At 46.3% G+C, this 19,680-nt stretch overlaps 1 protein-coding gene across 1 annotated transcript in view; it reads right to left on the minus strand.

The window, feature by feature from the left end:
* Positions 1 to 19,680, minus strand: part of ADGRB2 (adhesion G protein-coupled receptor B2) — a 150,802-nt gene that overhangs the window by 34,270 nt on the left and 96,852 nt on the right. The window contains exons 9-15 of the mRNA XM_030219619.1: positions 15,666 to 15,860; positions 15,112 to 15,180; positions 11,822 to 11,930; positions 10,416 to 10,562; positions 9,659 to 9,734; positions 8,619 to 8,721; positions 727 to 770 (exon numbers count right to left, since the gene is read on the minus strand). Of these exons, the coding sequence (XP_030075479.1) occupies positions 727 to 770; positions 8,619 to 8,721; positions 9,659 to 9,734; positions 10,416 to 10,562; positions 11,822 to 11,930; positions 15,112 to 15,180; positions 15,666 to 15,860 (743 nt within the window). The remainder of the gene's footprint in view (positions 1 to 726; positions 771 to 8,618; positions 8,722 to 9,658; positions 9,735 to 10,415; positions 10,563 to 11,821; positions 11,931 to 15,111; positions 15,181 to 15,665; positions 15,861 to 19,680) is intronic.

The raw sequence follows: 19,680 nt of genomic DNA on the forward strand, positions 1-19,680 counted from the left end.
AGAAACTTTGCACATTCCTGGCTGAGGCAACATATGAGAAATAGGGATAGGGGTGAAAGCCCTTCGGGCGGTAGTGAAAAAAATTAAAGGGCCAATTGGATGTGCCCCCGGACCCCCCTCTCCTAGAAAGACCTCAAAATCCCTGGTGGTCTCAGTGACCCTGATGCCCCTTCTCTGATGTGGAACTAAAAGTTACAATTTCTCCTTCCTGAAGCCCTGTCCCTTTGCCAAGTAATTGTGAGGGCTGTCCTGCCCCTTTCCCCTCTCCAGCACCCTGACTCACCCCAGGGGGTCCAGGCCTAGCCTTAGGCTCCAGCTTCAAAGCAGTGCCTGCTGACCCTCTAGCACTAGTACTGCACAAAACTTGCACAAAGGTTTACCATGAAGTGACTTTTGCACGAAAAAATATCCCAAAACACTTGCACTTTGGCATTTTTCTGCATCTCCAGGTACTTGCGTGATGTGCATTTTTGTAAAGTCACTTTGCACTTTAGTAAACAGGACCCACAATGAAAAATCCTACCAAAGAGGCTTGCTTCGTTTTTAATTTAAAAACAAACTGAAAACAAATTTAGGTTGGTCTAATTCAAGGTGCCACAGCCCAGAGAGAATCCACACAACACTAGATCTCATCTTTCTCAGCAATAAAAAGTGACTCATGTGAGAGATGTGACCACCCACAGTCTCAGCCTCAGTGCTTGCTCCTGGGTCTGTGTCTGTACTCACGGTTTAGAGAAATCCCAGGTGACGCACTGTGCATCTGAAGTACCCTGAAGGAAGGATAAAGATTGAGACTTTATTAAATAAACCAGCCAAAGGTCAGTGAGACAAAATCAGCTAAGTGCAGGTATTTTGCTGACATCGGGAGCACATATCTATTTTAACTGAAGGTGCTTCCGAGCTGCCTGCTATGATATATTATCTGGACCCTTCTGCCATTGATCATATTTACAGTGCTGTTAAATGTTTATATTTCTGACACTTTCATGTTTGTCCTGTTATTACGATTCAATTTGCCATCTCCAAGTTTACCACGTCGATTATATTTATTCTTATGTTTGGTCATTTTACTGTTGTTATGTTGTTAAAATTGTAAGTTTTATGCCAAGCTGTACCCACTGTTCACCACTTTAGGTGAATCTCTTCAATTAAAGTGGCTAATAAATCACAACAAATAAATAAGCAATAAAACCTACTACTACTACTTAACATTTCTAGAGCGCTACTAGGGTTACGCAGCGCTGTACAATTCAACATAGAAGGACAGTCCCTGCTCAAAGAGCTTACAATCTAATAGATAAGAGTGAGACAAATATAGGACAATCAAGCCATTGTGACATCACTGATGAGGTTGGCTCTTAGGCATTGGTGGAATGAGGCATTATGACATCACAATCTCAGCTCTGGATACCAGAGACTGAAACTCTTCACACTAAGGGGGGAAGTGGGCCAAGTATAGGACAGTCGAGCCATTATGACATCACTGATGAGGTTGGCTCTTAGGCATTGGTGGAATGAGGCATTATGACATCACAATCTCAGCTCTGGTTAAATCACTGCTATATGTAATACTACTACTACTACTTAACATTTCTAGAGCGCTACTAGGGTTACGCAGCGCTGTACAGTTTAACAAAAAGGACAGCCCCTGCTCAAAAGAGCTTACAATCTAATGGGCGAAATGTCAAGCGTCAAGTGGGGGCAGTCTAGATTACCTGAATAGAGGTATGGTGGTTTGGTGCCGAAGGCGACATTGAAGAGGTGGGCTTTGAGCAAGGCTTTGAAGATGGGCAGGGAGGGGGACAGAGCTTTCCACAACTGAGAAACGGGCCAACCTTCCCCAACCCAACTCTCTGCACTTTACTCAACTAGTGAATTTTTTTAAAAATCAATCACACCAATCCAAGATAAGGAACAAGGTCCTCCATACTGAGGGCAGTAGAGGAGTAACCTTTTATACTGAATGGAGGGGGAGATTTTTTAGTACATATCCCAGGGTGCCTTATCCACCCCAGGCTGTGTTCCAGACCCTTTCAAAGGGAGCTGCTGAAAACCAAGGCCCGCATCCCAATTGGCAATGAGAGGGTTAAAGTTTACTCCAGCAGCAGGAACAGATTACTATCCATATATGGAGCAATATTCAGAGGCAGAACCCCCAATTGCCACCCAGGTAGCTTAGGACAGGCTTGTTTTGCTGTTCTAATATAACTGGTAATTATTCATGTTCAGACACTGAATATCAGTGGTGCTCACATCACTCCTAGCTGCAACCGAGACTAACCAAAGAGAACCACGGTGATCAGAGTACATAAGAACATAAGTAACCATACTGTGTCAGACCAATGGTCCATCTAGCCCAGTATCCTGTCTCCAAACAGTAGCCAAATCAGGTCACAAATAACTGGATGAAACCCAAATCGTGGCAACATTCCACGCTACAAATCCCAGGGCAACCAGTTGCTTCCCATGTCTGTCTCAACAGCAGACTATGGGTTTTTCCTCCAGGAATCTGTCCAAACCTTTTTTAAACCCAGATACTCTAACCGCCATTACCACATCCTTTGGCAAAGAGTTCCAGAGCTTAACTATTCGTTCAATGAAAAATATTTCCTCCTATTTGTTTTAAAAGTATTTCCATGTAACTTCTTTGAGTATCCCCTAGTCACTGTAATTTTGTTATGAGTAAAAAAAATCAATTTACTTCTCGTTCTGCACCACTCAGGATTTTGTAGACCTCAATCATAGATATTTGATTTTCAGTGACAGCAAGAATCTTTCCCTGAGTATAGTTTTGATTGTGTCATTGTTTGATGTATCAACTTTTAGAAGCACCATGAATTTATTTAATTACTAGTAACGAAGGCCCGTTTCAAATCGCAATGAAACGGGCGCTAGCAAGGCTCCCCTCCGTCCCTTTGTGTCTCCGTGTGTCGCCGGCCCCCCTGCAGCCTCCGTGCGAATGTGCTGTCACCCTGGCCCTTTTGGCACGCCCCCCAGCATCCGTGACCATTCCCTTCCCCAGTAACGTGTGCCCCGCCCTCGACGTCATCGCGTTTTGACGCGAGGGCGGAGCAGAGCTACAGTGCAGTACAACATTGGAGCTGAGAATGTGCTCCGCCCTCAACGTCATAACGTTTGACGCGAGGGCGGGGCCCACAGACTGTGATTTTGTGTGGCTTCAGAGCTTCTAACTTACGAACCTGGCTTCAGTGACGTCAGTGCAAATAGAACGTTGAGGGCGAGTTTTATATATATAGATTACTACTAATCATTTCTATAACACTACTAGACGTATGCAGCACTGTATATATTATGTGCAGGTACTTTTTTTGTCCCTAGAGGGCTCACAATCTAAGTTTTTGTACCTGTGGCAATGGAGGGTTAAGTGACTGACCCAAGGTCACAAGGAGCTGTGGTGGGAATCCAACCCAGGCTGCCAGGATCAAAGCCATTAGGCTACTCCAACAAATTGTGACCCCTGATGCAACCAGCTCTGGTGAAACAGGTCCATGTTGTGTTCTTCCTGTGTTAATGGTAGTCTCTTCTCAATAACATAGTAACATAGTAGATGACGGCAGATAAAGACATGTACGGTCCATCCAGTCTGCCTAACAAGATAAACTCATTTTACATGGTATGTGATACTTTATACCCGAGTTTGATTTGTCCTTTCCATTCTCAGGGCATAGACCGTAGAAGTCTTGTACTAAAAGTTCTGAAGATTCTGGAAGCCTAAAGAGTTACAAGATTCTGGAATCCCAATTAGTAGCAACATTCCATGTAGAACCCCAAAGAGTAACGTGGTAACATAGTAAATGACGGCAGATAAAGACATGTACGGTCCATCCAGCTGCCCAACAAGATAAACTCATTTACATGGTATGTGATACTTTATACCAGAGTTTGATTTGTCCTTGCCTTTCTCAGGGCAGAGACCGTAGAAGTCTGCCCAGCACTGTTCTTGTACCAAGTTCTGAAGCTAACGTCAAAGTCCCTTAAAATCTACACTCAAGCCCATCCCTATCTATTCAGTCACGATCAGGGCATAGACCGTAGAAGTCTGCTCAGCTCCCGTTTTGTTATGGTCTGGTGCTACTTTCCTGTGTCCCTATGTATGAGTATGAGACAGATTTGTATCCAACTGCCTCCATTTCCGACATCCTGAAAAATCTGGCTGGGACTCCCCCAGAACAGGTTTGAGAAGCGTGGTGTTAAATTAATCCAAGTACCTCACACAAAACATCATTCCCAGTAACTGGGATTGGGAGAGATTGTAAACAGAGGCAGAACGGCAAGTTGGAAATTATAGCACGTTCTTTGGAAGATTCTCCAATAACACTCACCAGACTGAGGTTCAGAAAAGCATGAAGGAATTGTGCACCAGAGTACTGCTAACATGTAAAAAGCTGGACTCAGAGAGGGGAGTTTTATGGAACATTTTATAGTTTATTAAAACTTGCTATAACACCTTTGGCTAACTAGCGGATCTAGGCAGTTTACAACTCTAAGATTAAAAATAAAGGTAGGAAAAGAAATAAAATAGTCACAATCAAGATTCTAGCTTTCTGAAGGAACAGGAAGAGTAAACAGAGGGAGAGAGAAGCATTAGGGTAGCCGAAGGGAGCAGCAAATCGCCCTATGAAGGATTATAAGCCAGGTTTTTATTGCCGATTTGAATTTCTTCAGTGAAGATTCAGCACGATTCCAAAAGAATGGTGCTTTGAAAAATAAGACACGTCACCTGGTAGATTCTAACCAGGGAGGACTAACCAGTGATCATTTATGGAACGAAAAAGACGGACTGGTGAATACAGAATAGTGAATGATGGTAAATACCGGGGAAGACCTATCTTACGAGCTTTAAACGTAAGTGTCAGTAGTTTGAAAATAATCCATTGTTCAACAGGAAGCCGATGATGTTGCTGTAGGAGAGGAGAAACACGGTCGACTCTTTGGGCATGACGCAGCAGTTGACTGGTGACATTCTGTAAGGATCGCAGTCTTTTTATGCTAGAGCGAGGACAACCTAGGTAAATAATATTGTAAAGTCAATTCTGGAGTGAGAGAATCAATGAGTCAAATATGTCAAGATGAAAATATGTTCTGATGGAGTGAAGTTGACAAAGAATGTAGAAACCAGTTTTGCAAATATTTGATATTTGTGGAGAGAATGTAAGTTGTGAATCAACGATGACTCCTAAGTATGGAAAAGAAATCAACAGGTTGAAGAGGAGCAGCGAAAAGAGACTTAGACAAGTAGTAGAAATAGAAAGATCACCAGTGAACCAACAGGCTACAGTTTTTTCCTTATTCAATACTAGCTTAGGTTCTAAGAGCCAGTCGGAAAGGGTCCAGTAGAAGAGGTGAATGGGTTTATAGGAATCAAGTTTCACACAGAGACAATGACTCCGAGAAAAGCGCACAGGTGCATATGTGCTTACAGTTACATTCGGGCATAGGATTACACTTTTATGCAATCTGAGTGCAGGACATTCCCGGGGCAGTTTTCTAAAATACAGAAGTGGACAGACACATTTACACCTGTCAAGAGCATTAGCATAAAGAAAAATAAGGAAAAGGTCGAAGGTGATTACAACTTGAACAAGAAAGAGGGGGTAGGACATCAGTGGTGTAGAATTATAGGTCACTGGACCTCTCGCAGCTGTCCCAAGGGCACAGACCTTAATACCTTTTTCAATCATTTGTCCCTCGATCCTACCAGACATTTCTGTCATATATTGTAAATGTAACAAACTTTAATTGAAACTGAGTCAGCGCTACATCTTCCTCTCCCGCTATGTTCTCGCTTTGATATTTAACACATATATAAGTATTTTTTGAGCTTTTGACTGAATCCCCAAAACTGGCTTCTGAGTTGCACTGCAACGTTCACCCTGTAGTACTTGGCAAAAGCAAACAGCGTCAACTATGTTGTCACCTTGCAAGTATCCGCTGGAGACGGTAAAGTAGTCTCTGCCCAGAATGTCACAGTATGCCTCACAGAATGAGTCTGCAAAGCCTGAGCAGCCTGCAAGCAAATAAGCTGACACGATAGTCTCCTTCAGCCATCTAGCAATTGCGAGTTTGGAAGTCATGAAGCCAAGTCTTTGTTTACAGAAAAGCACAACTAGTCTGTCCGAGAAGCAGAGATAACCTCATTTGCCCACTCCTGGAAACTAAAAGAGATCTCTTAGGAGCTGGCGGCTGTGCTCTGCACATGATCAGACAGAGGCTGCTCCTCACTGCCAGTTGGCCCCGACAAAATGGGACCAGTTCCCACGCTCTCCTGCATCAAACTGTGCACCGGCCCTGCTGAAGAGCCCGAAGGCCCCAGCATATTCGGATGCTGCGCCGAATCCAAAAGCGTTCTGCCACCAACCGTTTCCTCTGTGTCCTGCGGGATTTTTCGCTTCCTGCACTGCAATGCCCCAGTGCTGGGAGTCACCTTTCACCCAGACTGTCACCAGCGCAGTACAAGGTGTCCCAAGTGGTGAGACAGGATCCCTCCCCTGAACCAAGTAGAACTTGCAGCCCTACAAGTGGTTCCGAGTCAAACTTTAGTCGGACCTACCACAGCCGGCTGCTCTGCCCAAGCTCAGTCTCCAGAAGATGAGAAAGAATCAGGACTGATGCTCTGTCCCACCAGGGGTGTGCTGGTAAATTTTTAACAACAGGCTCTTTCTCCGGACGTAGCTAGCTCTGCAGTTGGAAGGGCCAGGGGTGGCCGGGTGGGGGGGGGGGGCAACACTTGCCTCTCTCTCCTCCCTCCCTTCATGCGGGCACGTTAGGCATACCTTTGCTGGCAACCAATAAATGGACTGACACCACTCCCAACGTCTTGCTCTGAGCAGCATGTTGTAACTTCTCACATATGCTGGAGAAGTCCCAGCCTGCTGCTCAGAGCTGGAAACAAGGAGTGGGGAGCAGCAGCAGTCTATTTACTTGGCTGGCAGGGCTCAGCATCCCCACCAGCAAAGTAAAAGATAATTCAGCAGGGGGCCCAAGCCCACATTTTGGGAGCCAGTTGTTAAAGTAGCCATGGAGGGCCCTACTTTAACAACCGGCTCCCAAAATTCTTAAAACTTAACAACCGGCTCTTGCGAGCCTGTGAGAGCCTGCTCCAGCACAACACTGTGTCCCACTCTCTTCAGCAAACCTCTTTCCTTCTACTTTTTTATTTTTTATTTTTAAGGTTGTTGTACTGGAAAAGGAGAGCTCCAGAGGAAACAGGGAAGAGGTGAAGGGAAGGAAGAAATAAATGTGGTGTTCAGTGGTGGAACTCCTTACCAGATGTCATTCAATCTCAGCAAGATTACTTATTGCTCTGCAAACTTACAAAATCCTTCCCTTTTTAAAGAAAAATACCTGTTATGAGTCATAATTTTTCTCTCATTTGAAGATTCTCTTTATGCTTCCTCCCTGTTTCCTTTCCCTCATGCTCATCCTCCTTTTTCTGGAGTTGTGGTTCTTTTTCTTGAATTTCATTGTTTTTGTGAATTTTATGTTACACTTGTAATGATTTCTCATTGAACTAGACTTTGAGTGGGATATAAATGTCATAAATAAATAAATAAATTCACGGGGCGCCAGATACAGAGCTCTGAAGACCTCCAAATATGACTCTGCAGACTCAAGCCACCCACAAGCTCAACTGGGGACCAGATGACCAACTGAACCAGGAGCAAATCACTCAGAACCAGAGTCTAAAAAGTGTGTCCATCCACCTGCTGGAGATAGAAATACTGAGGAGTTGGCAGGGGCGGACTGACAGTGATCTGGGCCCCCGGGCAGTAAGGGTCATTGGGCCCCCCTGGCCGCCGCCGCTCACCACCCCCCCTCCACTGCTGCCCCCACCACCACACACTATAGCCTCCCTACTGCCGCAGCTGCCACCCCCCCCCTCTCGCATACTACAGTCCCCCAAGCCTCAGTGGGCCCTTCCTGGTGCTTTGAAGGGCCCTGGTAGTCTAGTGACTTCTTTGGAGACAGGAAAGAACCCCACTTTTTCCTGCCCACTACCGCTATTCTATACGGTGCTGCTGTGTTTTCAAAATGGGTGCAGAGGCTTCCTGCGGTACCCTTGCGGGTCTCGACAGTCTCGCAAGACTGCCGCAGGAAGTCTCGGCAGCCATTTTTAAAACACGGTGGGCAGAATAGCAGCAGCGGGCAGGAAAGAGTGTTGATCTTTCCTGTCCCCAGACCACCAGGGCCCTTCAAGATGGGACCGGGGAGGGCTCACTGAGGTTCAGGGGTCTGAGTGTGTGGCGGCGAAAGGGAACAGAGAGAGCCTCTGGGCCCTTGGGCACTACCCAGTTGCCCACATGGTCAGTCCGCCCCTGGGAGCTGGACTGCATGCCAAAAGAGATATGTCTCAGCTCAGTTCTCTGTCTCCACCTGCTGGTTGATGGACACAACTATCCCACTAGTTTTTGAATAGTGGAAAGCTATGTAATAGAAAGTAATGTTTTGGAGAATTTTCTTAGGCACCCTGTTATAAAATTACCCCAAAATGTGTAAATCATTGCGTGTTCTCAGACACTGCAGGTATCATTAAAAGATGAAAGTCATATTAACGCATGTGTGAAGTACGCAACGTCTTCCATTGAAGCTATACATACGTTGACGATGTGAGAAAGTTCCACGAGGATGAGGGGCTCTGCTGGTTTAGTCAGGGGTCTCACTGTCACAGTCAGCACTTTGGAACTCACGGCCAGGGAGTTTCTGTGGGAAGAGAAAGGAGTCCTTACAGCCCATGCACACAAATGGCTGGGGAATAGCAGGCACCCTGTGCTCATGCATGTCTGGATAACTGTTGTGTGACATGAAGCTCATTTAATGATGGACAAGGAAATCTGGGAGGATTCCAGCAAGAAAATCAACTTTCCACCTTGTAAGTTTAACTGTGGCAAATTTTTAAATCCCTGTACGCTCAGAAAAGGAATTCCCCCCCCCCCCCCCCCCCCCCCCCCAAAACAGTATCTCTGAAAATTTGGAGCTGGCTGGCAGGTTGGGTGCTTTTGTTATCTACATTACACTGAGTACAAAAAGAGTAGCATGTGGAAAGATTAGAATGAAATTACCATGCACTGCTCAGCACCACCCACCCCCACCCCCTTTCTACAGCACAAGGAAAACAGCACAACTTCTGTAACCCTCAAACGGGGAGGGAAACATTTAGCTGTTGATGTTACTCAGTCAACTGATTAGTTAATTGAGTAACATCATTTGAAAACTGTCCTACTTGGGGGGTAGATGGTCAGAGATTGTGACCCCTCATCTTTAAGGGTCCTTCCCTTGCCAGCCCTGTTCACAATTCTACTGAAATAAACAGCTGATAACTTTGGTATCCAACCAAATTCCATGTGTAGGTTCACCTGTGTGAGTGCCAGGTCACTCGTGTGAAAACTAGACTTGGTACCCTATGGCAGTGTACAGCTTTCTTCAGTAGTGGCACTGGCTCAACATCCCAAGTTGTCTCCCTCTCTCTTCCCATCCTCTGGTTGGCACCATTATTTCTCACCCTTGCCCACAGGATGTGGTAGAACACACTGGGCAGTACCAGGGTGGCATCCTCTCACAGATCACTGGCCCTGGCGAGTGCTGCATGTTTGAGCGAGGGCTGTGCCTCTGAAAAGATGGGAGACCCTCAACTTCTCACCTGGGAGGGGGTAAGATGAACCCCAGTGAGCGGTACAGCACGGCGCCAATAACAAAATAGGCAGCTTCATCTAGCTCTGGAACGGGGAGAAGAAACATGAGCACAGGCAAGAGATAATCTCAACATCTCTCAAATCCCTGACTCCCCACACCCCAAAACTGTCACACATAGACTCTGACTGGAGCTCTGAAGGGAAAAGCAGACATGAGAGGAAAGGATGAGGGAAAGATAAAGAAAAGCCGAGAGGAAACTGAATGGAGAGCAGTGTACGCCAACACTTCCCCAACCATGATGCCCTCTGTTCTAAGGACAGATGCAACGCTCTTTATGTCTTGTAATCTGAAAGTAGAACTCTCTTCTGCCATAGTCCAAGACTTAGCACTTTGCCCTGCAATAGGGCTGTTTAGTCTGCGGGCTGGCGCTCTGCCCTATTACGGATCTCTGTAGCCTAAGGACTGGCATGCTGTCCCATACCAGCCTCTGATCTGAAAGCTGGCATTCCAGCCTGCTATGTGTCTGCCCTGCCACATCTCTGGTCCACAATCATCTCAGCGCACAAGGAGACCGTGGAATTCTACTTCTACCTTCAGAGAAGGGAACAGCTCTGAACATTTCAAAGCTACTTCAGTTCTGTGCCTGCAACCATCAGTCTGTCAATCACCAGCAGGGCTTTTTTTGAGGGGGAACTTGGGGGCACTGAGTACCGGCACCTTTTTCACTAGAAAAAAAATGCACTGATCGCCAAGTGAGTCCTTACCCGAGGATGAGAGACTAAGCACCTCCTTGGGGATGAAGAGCTTGTCCTCTGCGCTGCGTACCCAGTCGTTCATTCCTCTGCGACCCTTCATGGGGAAATTAATGTCACTGGAGACCGCAGACACAGGCTCCCGCTGAATGCTGATCACTATTATGGAGAGAAAACACATCACTGCCACCTCCGGCTCACTACACACTGCACTGTCAAAAGACTCGGCCACACTCAGAACACACTGCACTGTCAAAAGACTCGGCCACACTCAGAACACACTGCACTCCGCTGCTGGACGCTGACAGATTCAGTAGTTTAAACGTAGCAACAACCCAAGAAATATTCAGTCCAGGGGCGCAGCCAGAAAACAGATTTTGGGTGGGTGTAGGCAAGAAGTGGGTGGGCACCAAGTGTTCTCCCCCCCCCCAAAAAAAAAAAACAATATCTCAGCTGATGGGAAACAAATTCTTTCCACCTTGGCAGTCTGCAGCAGGCATGCGATGAAAACGGAGCATGACTAGATGCCAGTATGGTGGAGAGTAGCGTTTTCGTTACCATCGGGGAAAGACTTCAGCTGGCGAAGTTTGGGATCCCCACCAGCTACCGCTAAATGTGTGCTACTGTTGGGTGGGCCTGAGCCTTAAGTGGATGGGCCCCAGCCCACCCAGGCCCACCTGTGGCTACGCCACTGATTCAGTCCTGCGCTGCATGGAGGCAGACTGAAAAGACCATTGCTGTGCACCTTCATTTGCAAAAATGCAATAGCCTGGACAATGGCATTAGGAGAGTCATGTGTATGTGCGAGGTGGGTGTCAGCACTGGAATAGCAAGGAGTGGGGTGCATGAGTAAGGGGTCCCAGTACCGCAACAGCAAGGGGTGCTTATAAACTGATGCACTCTGTGTAGTCACAGGGAATAAATGTCTCTGACAGGCAGAGAATTTTAACAGCCTTGTGCTCAGCATAAGCTTAATCTATCTGTTTCAAGAGGGCTGGAAGCACCAGTAACCTACAAGAGTGAAGAAGCTGGCTATTGGTTAGAGCAGTGGGCTGAGAGCCAGGATCAAATCCCACTGCAGCTCCTTGGGCAAGTCACTCAACCCTCCCTTGACTCAGGCAAAAACTTAGATTGTGAGGCCTCCAGGGACAGGGAAGTATTTGCTGCACCTGAATGTAACTCACCTTGAGCTATTACTGAAAAAGGGATGAGAAAAATTCAAGAGCCAGCAGCAAAGTACCTGATATGAGCAATGCTGTGAGTAGCCTTCCATCAGACAGCACATGAAAAGTAACAAGCAGATCAAAAGTCCTTTACAGGTTGTGCGAGAGGCTCTGGCTTTCATAAAACATTTCAGCATAACAGAGAACCTGCCATAGGGAGAGTAACACCCAATATTTTGCAAAGCTGAGACCTACCTAGATTCTCCGTGACGATCAGCTGGCTCTGAAAGGCCTTCAAGGCATCACCCACCAGATGGATGAAATCCTCCACAACCTTCATCAAATGCACCGAGCCTGGGAAGACCTGAGTAGGAGAAAGAAACAAAAATAAGCCTACATCCTGGAGTGAAACCACGGGCCATGGCTGTGAAGGGCCGCATTTCGGTAAAAGAAGGACGCCATGAAACAAGGGGAGCTGGGCAGGTTCTTCAAGCCACGGGAAGAGAAAATACAGAGCATGATGGTCCACAAACCAATGCCCCCCCCCCCCCCCCCCCGGTGCTAATCTCCTATCCACCAGCAGTGTGAGGGAGTAAAAAACAGTCTGCAGACCCTCCTGGTTACATTGCTGCCCAAGACCCTCTGGGCCACTACTACAACCTTCACAAAATAACAGATGATGGCCAACGCTGAAAGAAGTCTCTTACTCCTTAGGCATGAACCAGCAGGAGGAGGGGTCTAGGGAATGCTGCCATTCCCATGGGGGCTGGGGGGATGGAGGTTACCACCATCCCCACAGGGACCAAGGACATGGCCAATGCCATCAACGTTCTGAATAAAACTGTCCAAATTGACTAAAAAAAACCTCTGACCCACGGCACCACTGACACCAGAACAGCCCATGGGTGACTGACACCACATGCCATACATAGAACAGAAGAGTTACTACGCTGGGACAGACCAAAGGTCCATCAAACCCAGTATCCCGTTTCCAATAGTGGTCAATCCAAGTACCTGGCAAGATCCCAGAACAGTAAAACAGATTTCATGCTGCTTATCCTAGAAATAAGCAATGGATTTTCCCCAAGTCCATCTTAATAATGGAATATGGACAAGTTATCCAAACTTTTTAAAACCCTGCTAAGTTAACTGCTTTTACCACATTCTCTGGCAACAAATTCCACAGTTTAATTACACATTTGGTGAAGAAATATTTTTTTCCGATTTGTTCTACATATACTAAAGCAATTTGTTCTAAATTTACTACTTTGTAGCTTCATTTGAGCGCCCCTTAGTCCTAGTATTTCTGGAAAGAGTGGACAAGCGATTCATGTCTACCGTTCCACTCCACTCATTATTTTATAGACCTCTATCATATCTCCCCTCAGCCCTCTTTTCTCCAAGATGAAGAGCCCCAGCTGCTTCAGCCTTTCCTCATAGGGAAGTCGTCCCATCCCCTTTATCATTTTCATCATCCTTCCCTGTGCCGTTTCTAATTCCACCACATCTTTTTTGAGTTGTGATGGCCAGAATTGAACACAACATTCAAGGTGCAGTCGCGCCATGGAGCGATACAACGGCGTTTTATCCCAGGGCAGAACAATCACTGTACCTGTCAGTGACGTTGCACAGCATTGCGTCACGGGAAATGAAACACTGAGGCAATACCAGCCACTTTGGCTGAAGGATCTATTTGTGGTACGGAACTGAAAATGCAGATGTGCCACACTCACTTCCTCTCTGACCTGATCCTGCCTTCAGCTGGGTAGATAAAATTATGTGTGTTGCATAACAGCGCAAGTAACTTTATCCCTATTGAGGCTAAACAATGTTCAAGAAGCAGAAACGGCTTTGAATATTCCCACCCATCAATATTACTGGCTTCTATACTGCTGCAACATGATGAGGGGCTGCAGGGGAACAGTCATAGTCTTTCTGTTACATTTGCCCTGAGAAAGGCCACCCCCCCCCCCCCCCCCAGCTGTGTCCTCTGCTTGTTTTTTTTTTTTTTTTTTTTTTTTTGAAAATTTCTTTATTGCATCATGAAGACAAATACAAACATCTGCTGTCACCTGCAGCTCAGCATCACTCAAAACATTACAATCAGAAAATAAAAAAAAAAATAAAACATTACAGGTTTTGCACCTACAAACCTATACATTTGATCTCCATGTGCTTTTTCTTGTTTTTTTCTGCTTGTAACATAGATTCTGGTATTCAATGTCTACCACATTCCAGCTGTGAGCACACAAAACTGCTCCAGGGTTAAACAGCAGCAGCACATCGCCCCAACACTGCATAACCTGCACTGGCTTCTGACGGAAGAGATGTGAACTCATTCTCTGTATACTACAAATGCGTCAAGCGCAGAAGGGAGGAAAAATGCAGAGCAGGGCACAGCATGCCTTGAGATGGCACAGCAGACTAAATCTACGGAGGCCGATTTTCAGATTATCGAAGTTAGACCAGCAAATTTCCATGGTCGGCACTGAGAGCCTACATTCAAAGCCAGGCCGTACTGACTGGTCAGACTTTAAAACTTGGTGGATGGTCAGAAATATCATCTGCCTCTAAAAAATCGGCGGATGGTCAGTTATATCTCTTGACTTTAAAAATCAGTGGATAGCCGCCTCCTCCCACACCAGCACCGCAGCAGCCGCCTCACACACCAGCATCGCAACAGCCTCCTCTCATACCAGCATCGCAACAGTCATCTCCCACACCAGCACCGCAGCAGCCGCCTCCCACACCAGCACCGCAGCAGCCGCCTCACACACCAGCACCGCAGCAGCCTCCTCCCACACCAGCACCGCTGCAGCCGCCTCACACACCAGCATCGCAACAGCCTCCTCTCATACCAGCATCGCAACAGTCATCTCCCACACCAGCACCGCAGCAGCCGCCTCCCACACCAGCACCGCAGCAGCCGCCTCCCACACCAGCACCGCTGCAGCCGCCTCACACACCAGCATCGCAACAGCCTCCTCTCATACCAGCATCGCAACAGTCATCTCCCACACCAGCACCGCAGCAGCCGCCTCCCACACCAGCACCGCAGCAGCCGCCTCACACACCAGCATCGCAACAGCCTCCTCTCATACCAGCATCGCAACAGTCATCTCCCACACCAGCACCGCAGCAGCTGCCTCCCACACCAGCATCGCAACAGCCTCCTCTCATACCAGCATCGCAACAGTCATCTCCCACACCAGCACCGCAGCAGCCTCCTCCCACACCAGCACCGCTGCAGCCGCCTCACACACCAGCATCGCAACAGCCTCCTCTCATACCAGCATCGCAACAGTCATCTCCCACACCAGCACCGCAGCAGCCTCCTCCCACACCAGCACCGCTGCAGCCGCCTCACACACCAGCATCGCAACAGCCTCCTCTCATACCAGCATCGCAACAGTCATCTCCCACACCAGCACCGCAGCAGCCGCCTCCCACACCAGCACCGCAGCAGCCGCCTCACACACCAGCATCATAACAGCTTCCTCCCAGCCCAGCCCTTCTCATGACTGTAAAATGGCCACGCCCCTCACCTGCTGAGCATCCTCCCACTTTTCCTTGTTCTCTGCATCCACCATGTGGCTGACGGCCTCAAAGAACTTCTACGCAATGAAATAAAGAGAGAAAAAGGAGAAAAGAAAGAGAACGAGTGAAACACTGATAGCACGGAAGACAAGGAGTTCAAAGGATCCTTATCAGGTAGTGACTGGGGAACAGCAAAATACATCAACCAGGAAAACCAAGGCATGGGGAGGCATAGATATCCCATGGGAGAGAAAGGTCACAGGAAACTAAGCAATGGGGAGGGACGAGTGTTCCACAGGGGGGAGAGAAGTGTCACAGGAAACCCAAGGCATGGGGGAGGGGGTGACCCAGGAAACAACAAGACCTTTGCAGAGGTACAATGTTAAGTGGGGAGAGAAGAACCATAATGTGTACAAGCTCTAGGAATGTACTTTTCCATGGCCTGTGGTCTATTCAAAATGCTGTAGGGGTGCAGAAGGCCTTCAGGAGACAGACTGGGAGCTTGGCCATTGCTGAAATGTTGAACTGAATAAGTACTTAAATCCTGCAGACCCCAGCACACCTTCACATCATCCAAGGAGGGGATGTAGGTGGCTCTCTTGTATGTATCGGTGACATTACGTAAGATCTCCACGGAGAAAAGCAGGTCACCGCTGTAATACGTCTTCTGCAACACGAGATCCAGGAGGCTGCGAACAACCTGCGACATACCATCCCCTGCCAACAGCCGCTGCCCTTTTGCCAGATGCTCTCTAAGCTGCAAAGGGGGAAGAAATAACAGAGAGATTACTGAGCCCCCTCCCAGCAGGGAACCAAAAGATCCCCCCATCAATCTCCCTTCCTACTCTTCCACTGTTTTCTGCCTCAGTGGAATGTTAGGAAGGGAACGGCATTAACGTACCCGTCGGTCTGATTCATGCTTCACTGCAACCCGTCATCTCACTTGCAGCCCTTACCACCACATCCCCCAGCATCGTCATGGTAAAGTACCTTGCCATGAGGTTTCCATGGTTACTGATACTAGGAGGTTTCCATAGCAACCCGTTCTATGGAATTTCCTTGCCAAACTTCATTGCACTATGTAAATAACCTTCAACTTCAGGTGATTTCAATGTAATTCACCTGGGAGTTGCAGCCCAGGGTGTGAGGCGTGTTAGAGGTGAAAATATAACTGAACTTCAGCAGCAAATTAAAGGCAGGAAGATGATGGGGAGGGGACAGGGCTGGGGTGAAGGGAGAGGAGTGGGACAAGTACATTTTTCTGACTCGAACGCTAATGTGGCTGGTAACAGTTTATTCTTGTCCATTTTACTATCGTTATGCTGTTAACAAAATTTGATGTTAAACTCTGCCTGCTGTTCACCGCCTTGGGTGAATCTCTCCATAAAGGCGGTTAATAAATCCAAATACATAAATAAAACAGCTCTGTGGTGTTTCAGTGGCATCTACTCCGCCCGATTCTGTGCCCTACACTGTCAAAATTCAACATCCACAGAGACGATACTCTTCTGATCTTTACCCACAGCCTTTTCTTTGCCAAATCTCTAGTACTTTATCCCAAGCAGCCTCACCCTGGAACCCCAGATTCACTATATCCTAAAACCCATACAATACAATGTAGGTACTTGTAGCCCACAACTTACCAAAAGGCTTAGAGCAGATTACAAAGGAATTAAAAATGGGGAAATAACCCCAGATGTACAATATTCACATTTTTCTTTCAACATCTGTTTATTAGGTGCTTAAACTACAACAAAATCCGGCAGACAAGATGCACATATCAACATAGTAAAACCAATACATAACCAATGATGAAATAAAGAAATTACAGAGAATACATATTTGCAAAAAAAAAATTGAGAGGAATCCGGTGGACTTTTAATCACACTCATCACTATATCTTCAAAATAAATAGCAACAGTGACAAAGCCGTGAACCTAATGCCTAACGCGATGAAATAAGCATAGCACCTTTTCATTTTCAAAATTAAAACCCCAAAGATGTACATATCTTAAAAGGTAACATAACAAAAGAGTGGATGACAGGGCAAAGTAAAACATCCCTCCCCCTCCCTCCCAGAAGTCGAGCAGTGATGCTCAAACAGACACAAAACCAGAAAACTAGGCTTGATAGACAGGATGATCAATAATCAGTGATAAAGAAGTAAAGCAAGTGTAATACTGTAAATAAATAGTGTGAAGAGTATTGAGTACATTGTTACCATTGCACATGCAAAAAATGCCACCCCCCCCCCCCCCCCCGATATTCAAAAGCATTTAACCAGCTAGGATTGGCACCTGGCTATCCGACAATATTCAGCAAGGGATAGCTGGCTATCTCCCACCAAATTATCATCAGTTAGCGGCTAGCAGATAGAAAGTTATATCGGCTGACATAATTGGCCATCCGCTGATTTTCAGCCCATTTTAGCAGCCATATTTGGCCGCGTGAATATGTGGGATACCTTTGGCCGGTTAGAAGATAACCAGCTACGTCTGAATATCAACACAGCTGGTTATCTTCTAACCATCCAACATCCAAAAATAAACCGGATATTCAATGCCGGTCACCGAAAATGGCCCAACATTGAATGTCCAGGTTCAGCAGTGACTGCTGGAGTCAGCTGGGCTAATTCCCATGGTCTGAAAATATCGGCCCCATAGGCAAAATTTTGCCTGAATATAAAAGCATATATGAAGGACACCTGCAGTTCGAAAATAATCAAGAATAAACTGGAAATATCACCTATGGGATACAAGAAAGCATGATAGAGTCATCCACTTAACAGCGAACTGCCATCTCTACGAGGCAGAGATAGCGACAGGTTCCCAAATGGCTTGAAGTTTCGCCACTTAGGATCGCGCCAAGAACCAGCGTCCTTCCTTTCCATCAACGGCATTTCAAAGAGAATCTGCTGCCAATGCTGAACAATATTGAAAAATACAACAGAAACTCAAAGGATCAAATATTTCTTAAAACAAAAAAATGTTCAACTGCCATGAAAATCTAACATACAAGGACTCCATCCTTATTCGCACAGTAACGAGTTCCAGCGTTTTACAGATTGATATACAAAAGAGGATGTAAGATACTGTTTTGCTCACACATTTTTTAATGGGAAGGTAGTATAACCTTACCCTAGAGAGTCAAGTAAACTCTGTAACAAAGAAAATGTTCTAGTCAATGTGGAAGCTCAAACGATTAAAACCTTTCTTCCCAAGAACGACCTTTCGATACCTAATACAATCAATGGTCCTAAGCCATGCAGACTATTGCAACGGAATCTATGCAGGTTGCAAAGAACTCATACAAAAACTTCAAACTGCCCAAAATACAGCAGCCAGGCTGATATTCAGCAAAACACGCTTCGAAAGTGCTCAACCCCTCAGAGAAAAGTTGCATTGGCTCCCAATCAAAGAATGGATCATCTTCAAAATCTGCACCTTAGTCCACAAAATCTTATACGGAGTAGTCCCAGGATACATGACAAACCTTATAGACTTACCAATAAGAAATAAAGTCAGATCGTCAAGATCCTACCTAAACCTACACTACCCAAATTGCAAAGGACTGAAATATAAAACAACTTACGCAGCCGGCTTCTCCTACATAAGCGCACAACTATGGAATGGCCTCCCAAAAGCTGGGAAAACAATCCACGACCACTTGAACTTCAGGAAATCACTAAAAACCAACCTCTTCAAAAAGGCCTACCCCAACGACGCCATGTAACCCTCTTCACCTACCAACACAGCATATCTATGATCAAACAGGACAACACACAATCTTCACCCCTTTCGACCCTCCACTTATACCTCATTTGATCACTATACAACTATGTATTTGTTATCAACCAACTGGGCAAACGCCTCTGACGGTACTATGTAAGCCACATTGAGCCTGCAAATAGGTGGGAAAATGTGGGGTACAAATGCAACAAATAAATAAATAAATAATATCAAAGCATTTCTTGTACAGAATCAAGAAAGGGGAAAGTAAATCAGAGGCATCTCAGTAATAAAATTTGTCCATTAGACACCCTTCCTTCTTCAAAAGACAGGGAATAAATCCACAAGGTGAGAAGGAAGCTACCTGGACACAGGAAAAGAGATGGAGGCAGCTTCTTCCATGAAAAACTAAGCCACACAAAACAGAGGGGTAGGAGAGAGCAAGCACAGATTTCAAAGCTGAATTACACATGTAGATTTTAGAAAAGACCCGTTTTAGAATAATGTTCCATTATTCTAAAACGCAGGGAGAAAGAATCTTAGGCCCTGGTTAATGTGGCAGGAGCATCCAGTTTAAAATATGAAAGGGCACCGCTGGCACATAAACAAAACATTTTATTTTCCCAAAGTTGTCACAGAGCCTGGTTCTGACCGCAGGGGAATTAAGCATTTGACCTCCCCTGATCCCTCCAGTAGAGCTACTCAGTAGGAATCTGGATGTCCCAGGTAGCAGGTGTAAATCCCAATGTCCATCTCTTTGCATCCCCTTCTGAAATGGGGAATACACATCTATCTGTTAGGCTCACCCCAGTCCATCCCACGCTCCCTTGTCAAATGCGCCTTTTACAG

This window comes from Microcaecilia unicolor, chromosome 11, assembly GCF_901765095.1.
Source record: "Microcaecilia unicolor chromosome 11, aMicUni1.1, whole genome shotgun sequence".
Taxonomy (NCBI): Eukaryota; Metazoa; Chordata; class Amphibia; order Gymnophiona; family Siphonopidae; genus Microcaecilia; species Microcaecilia unicolor.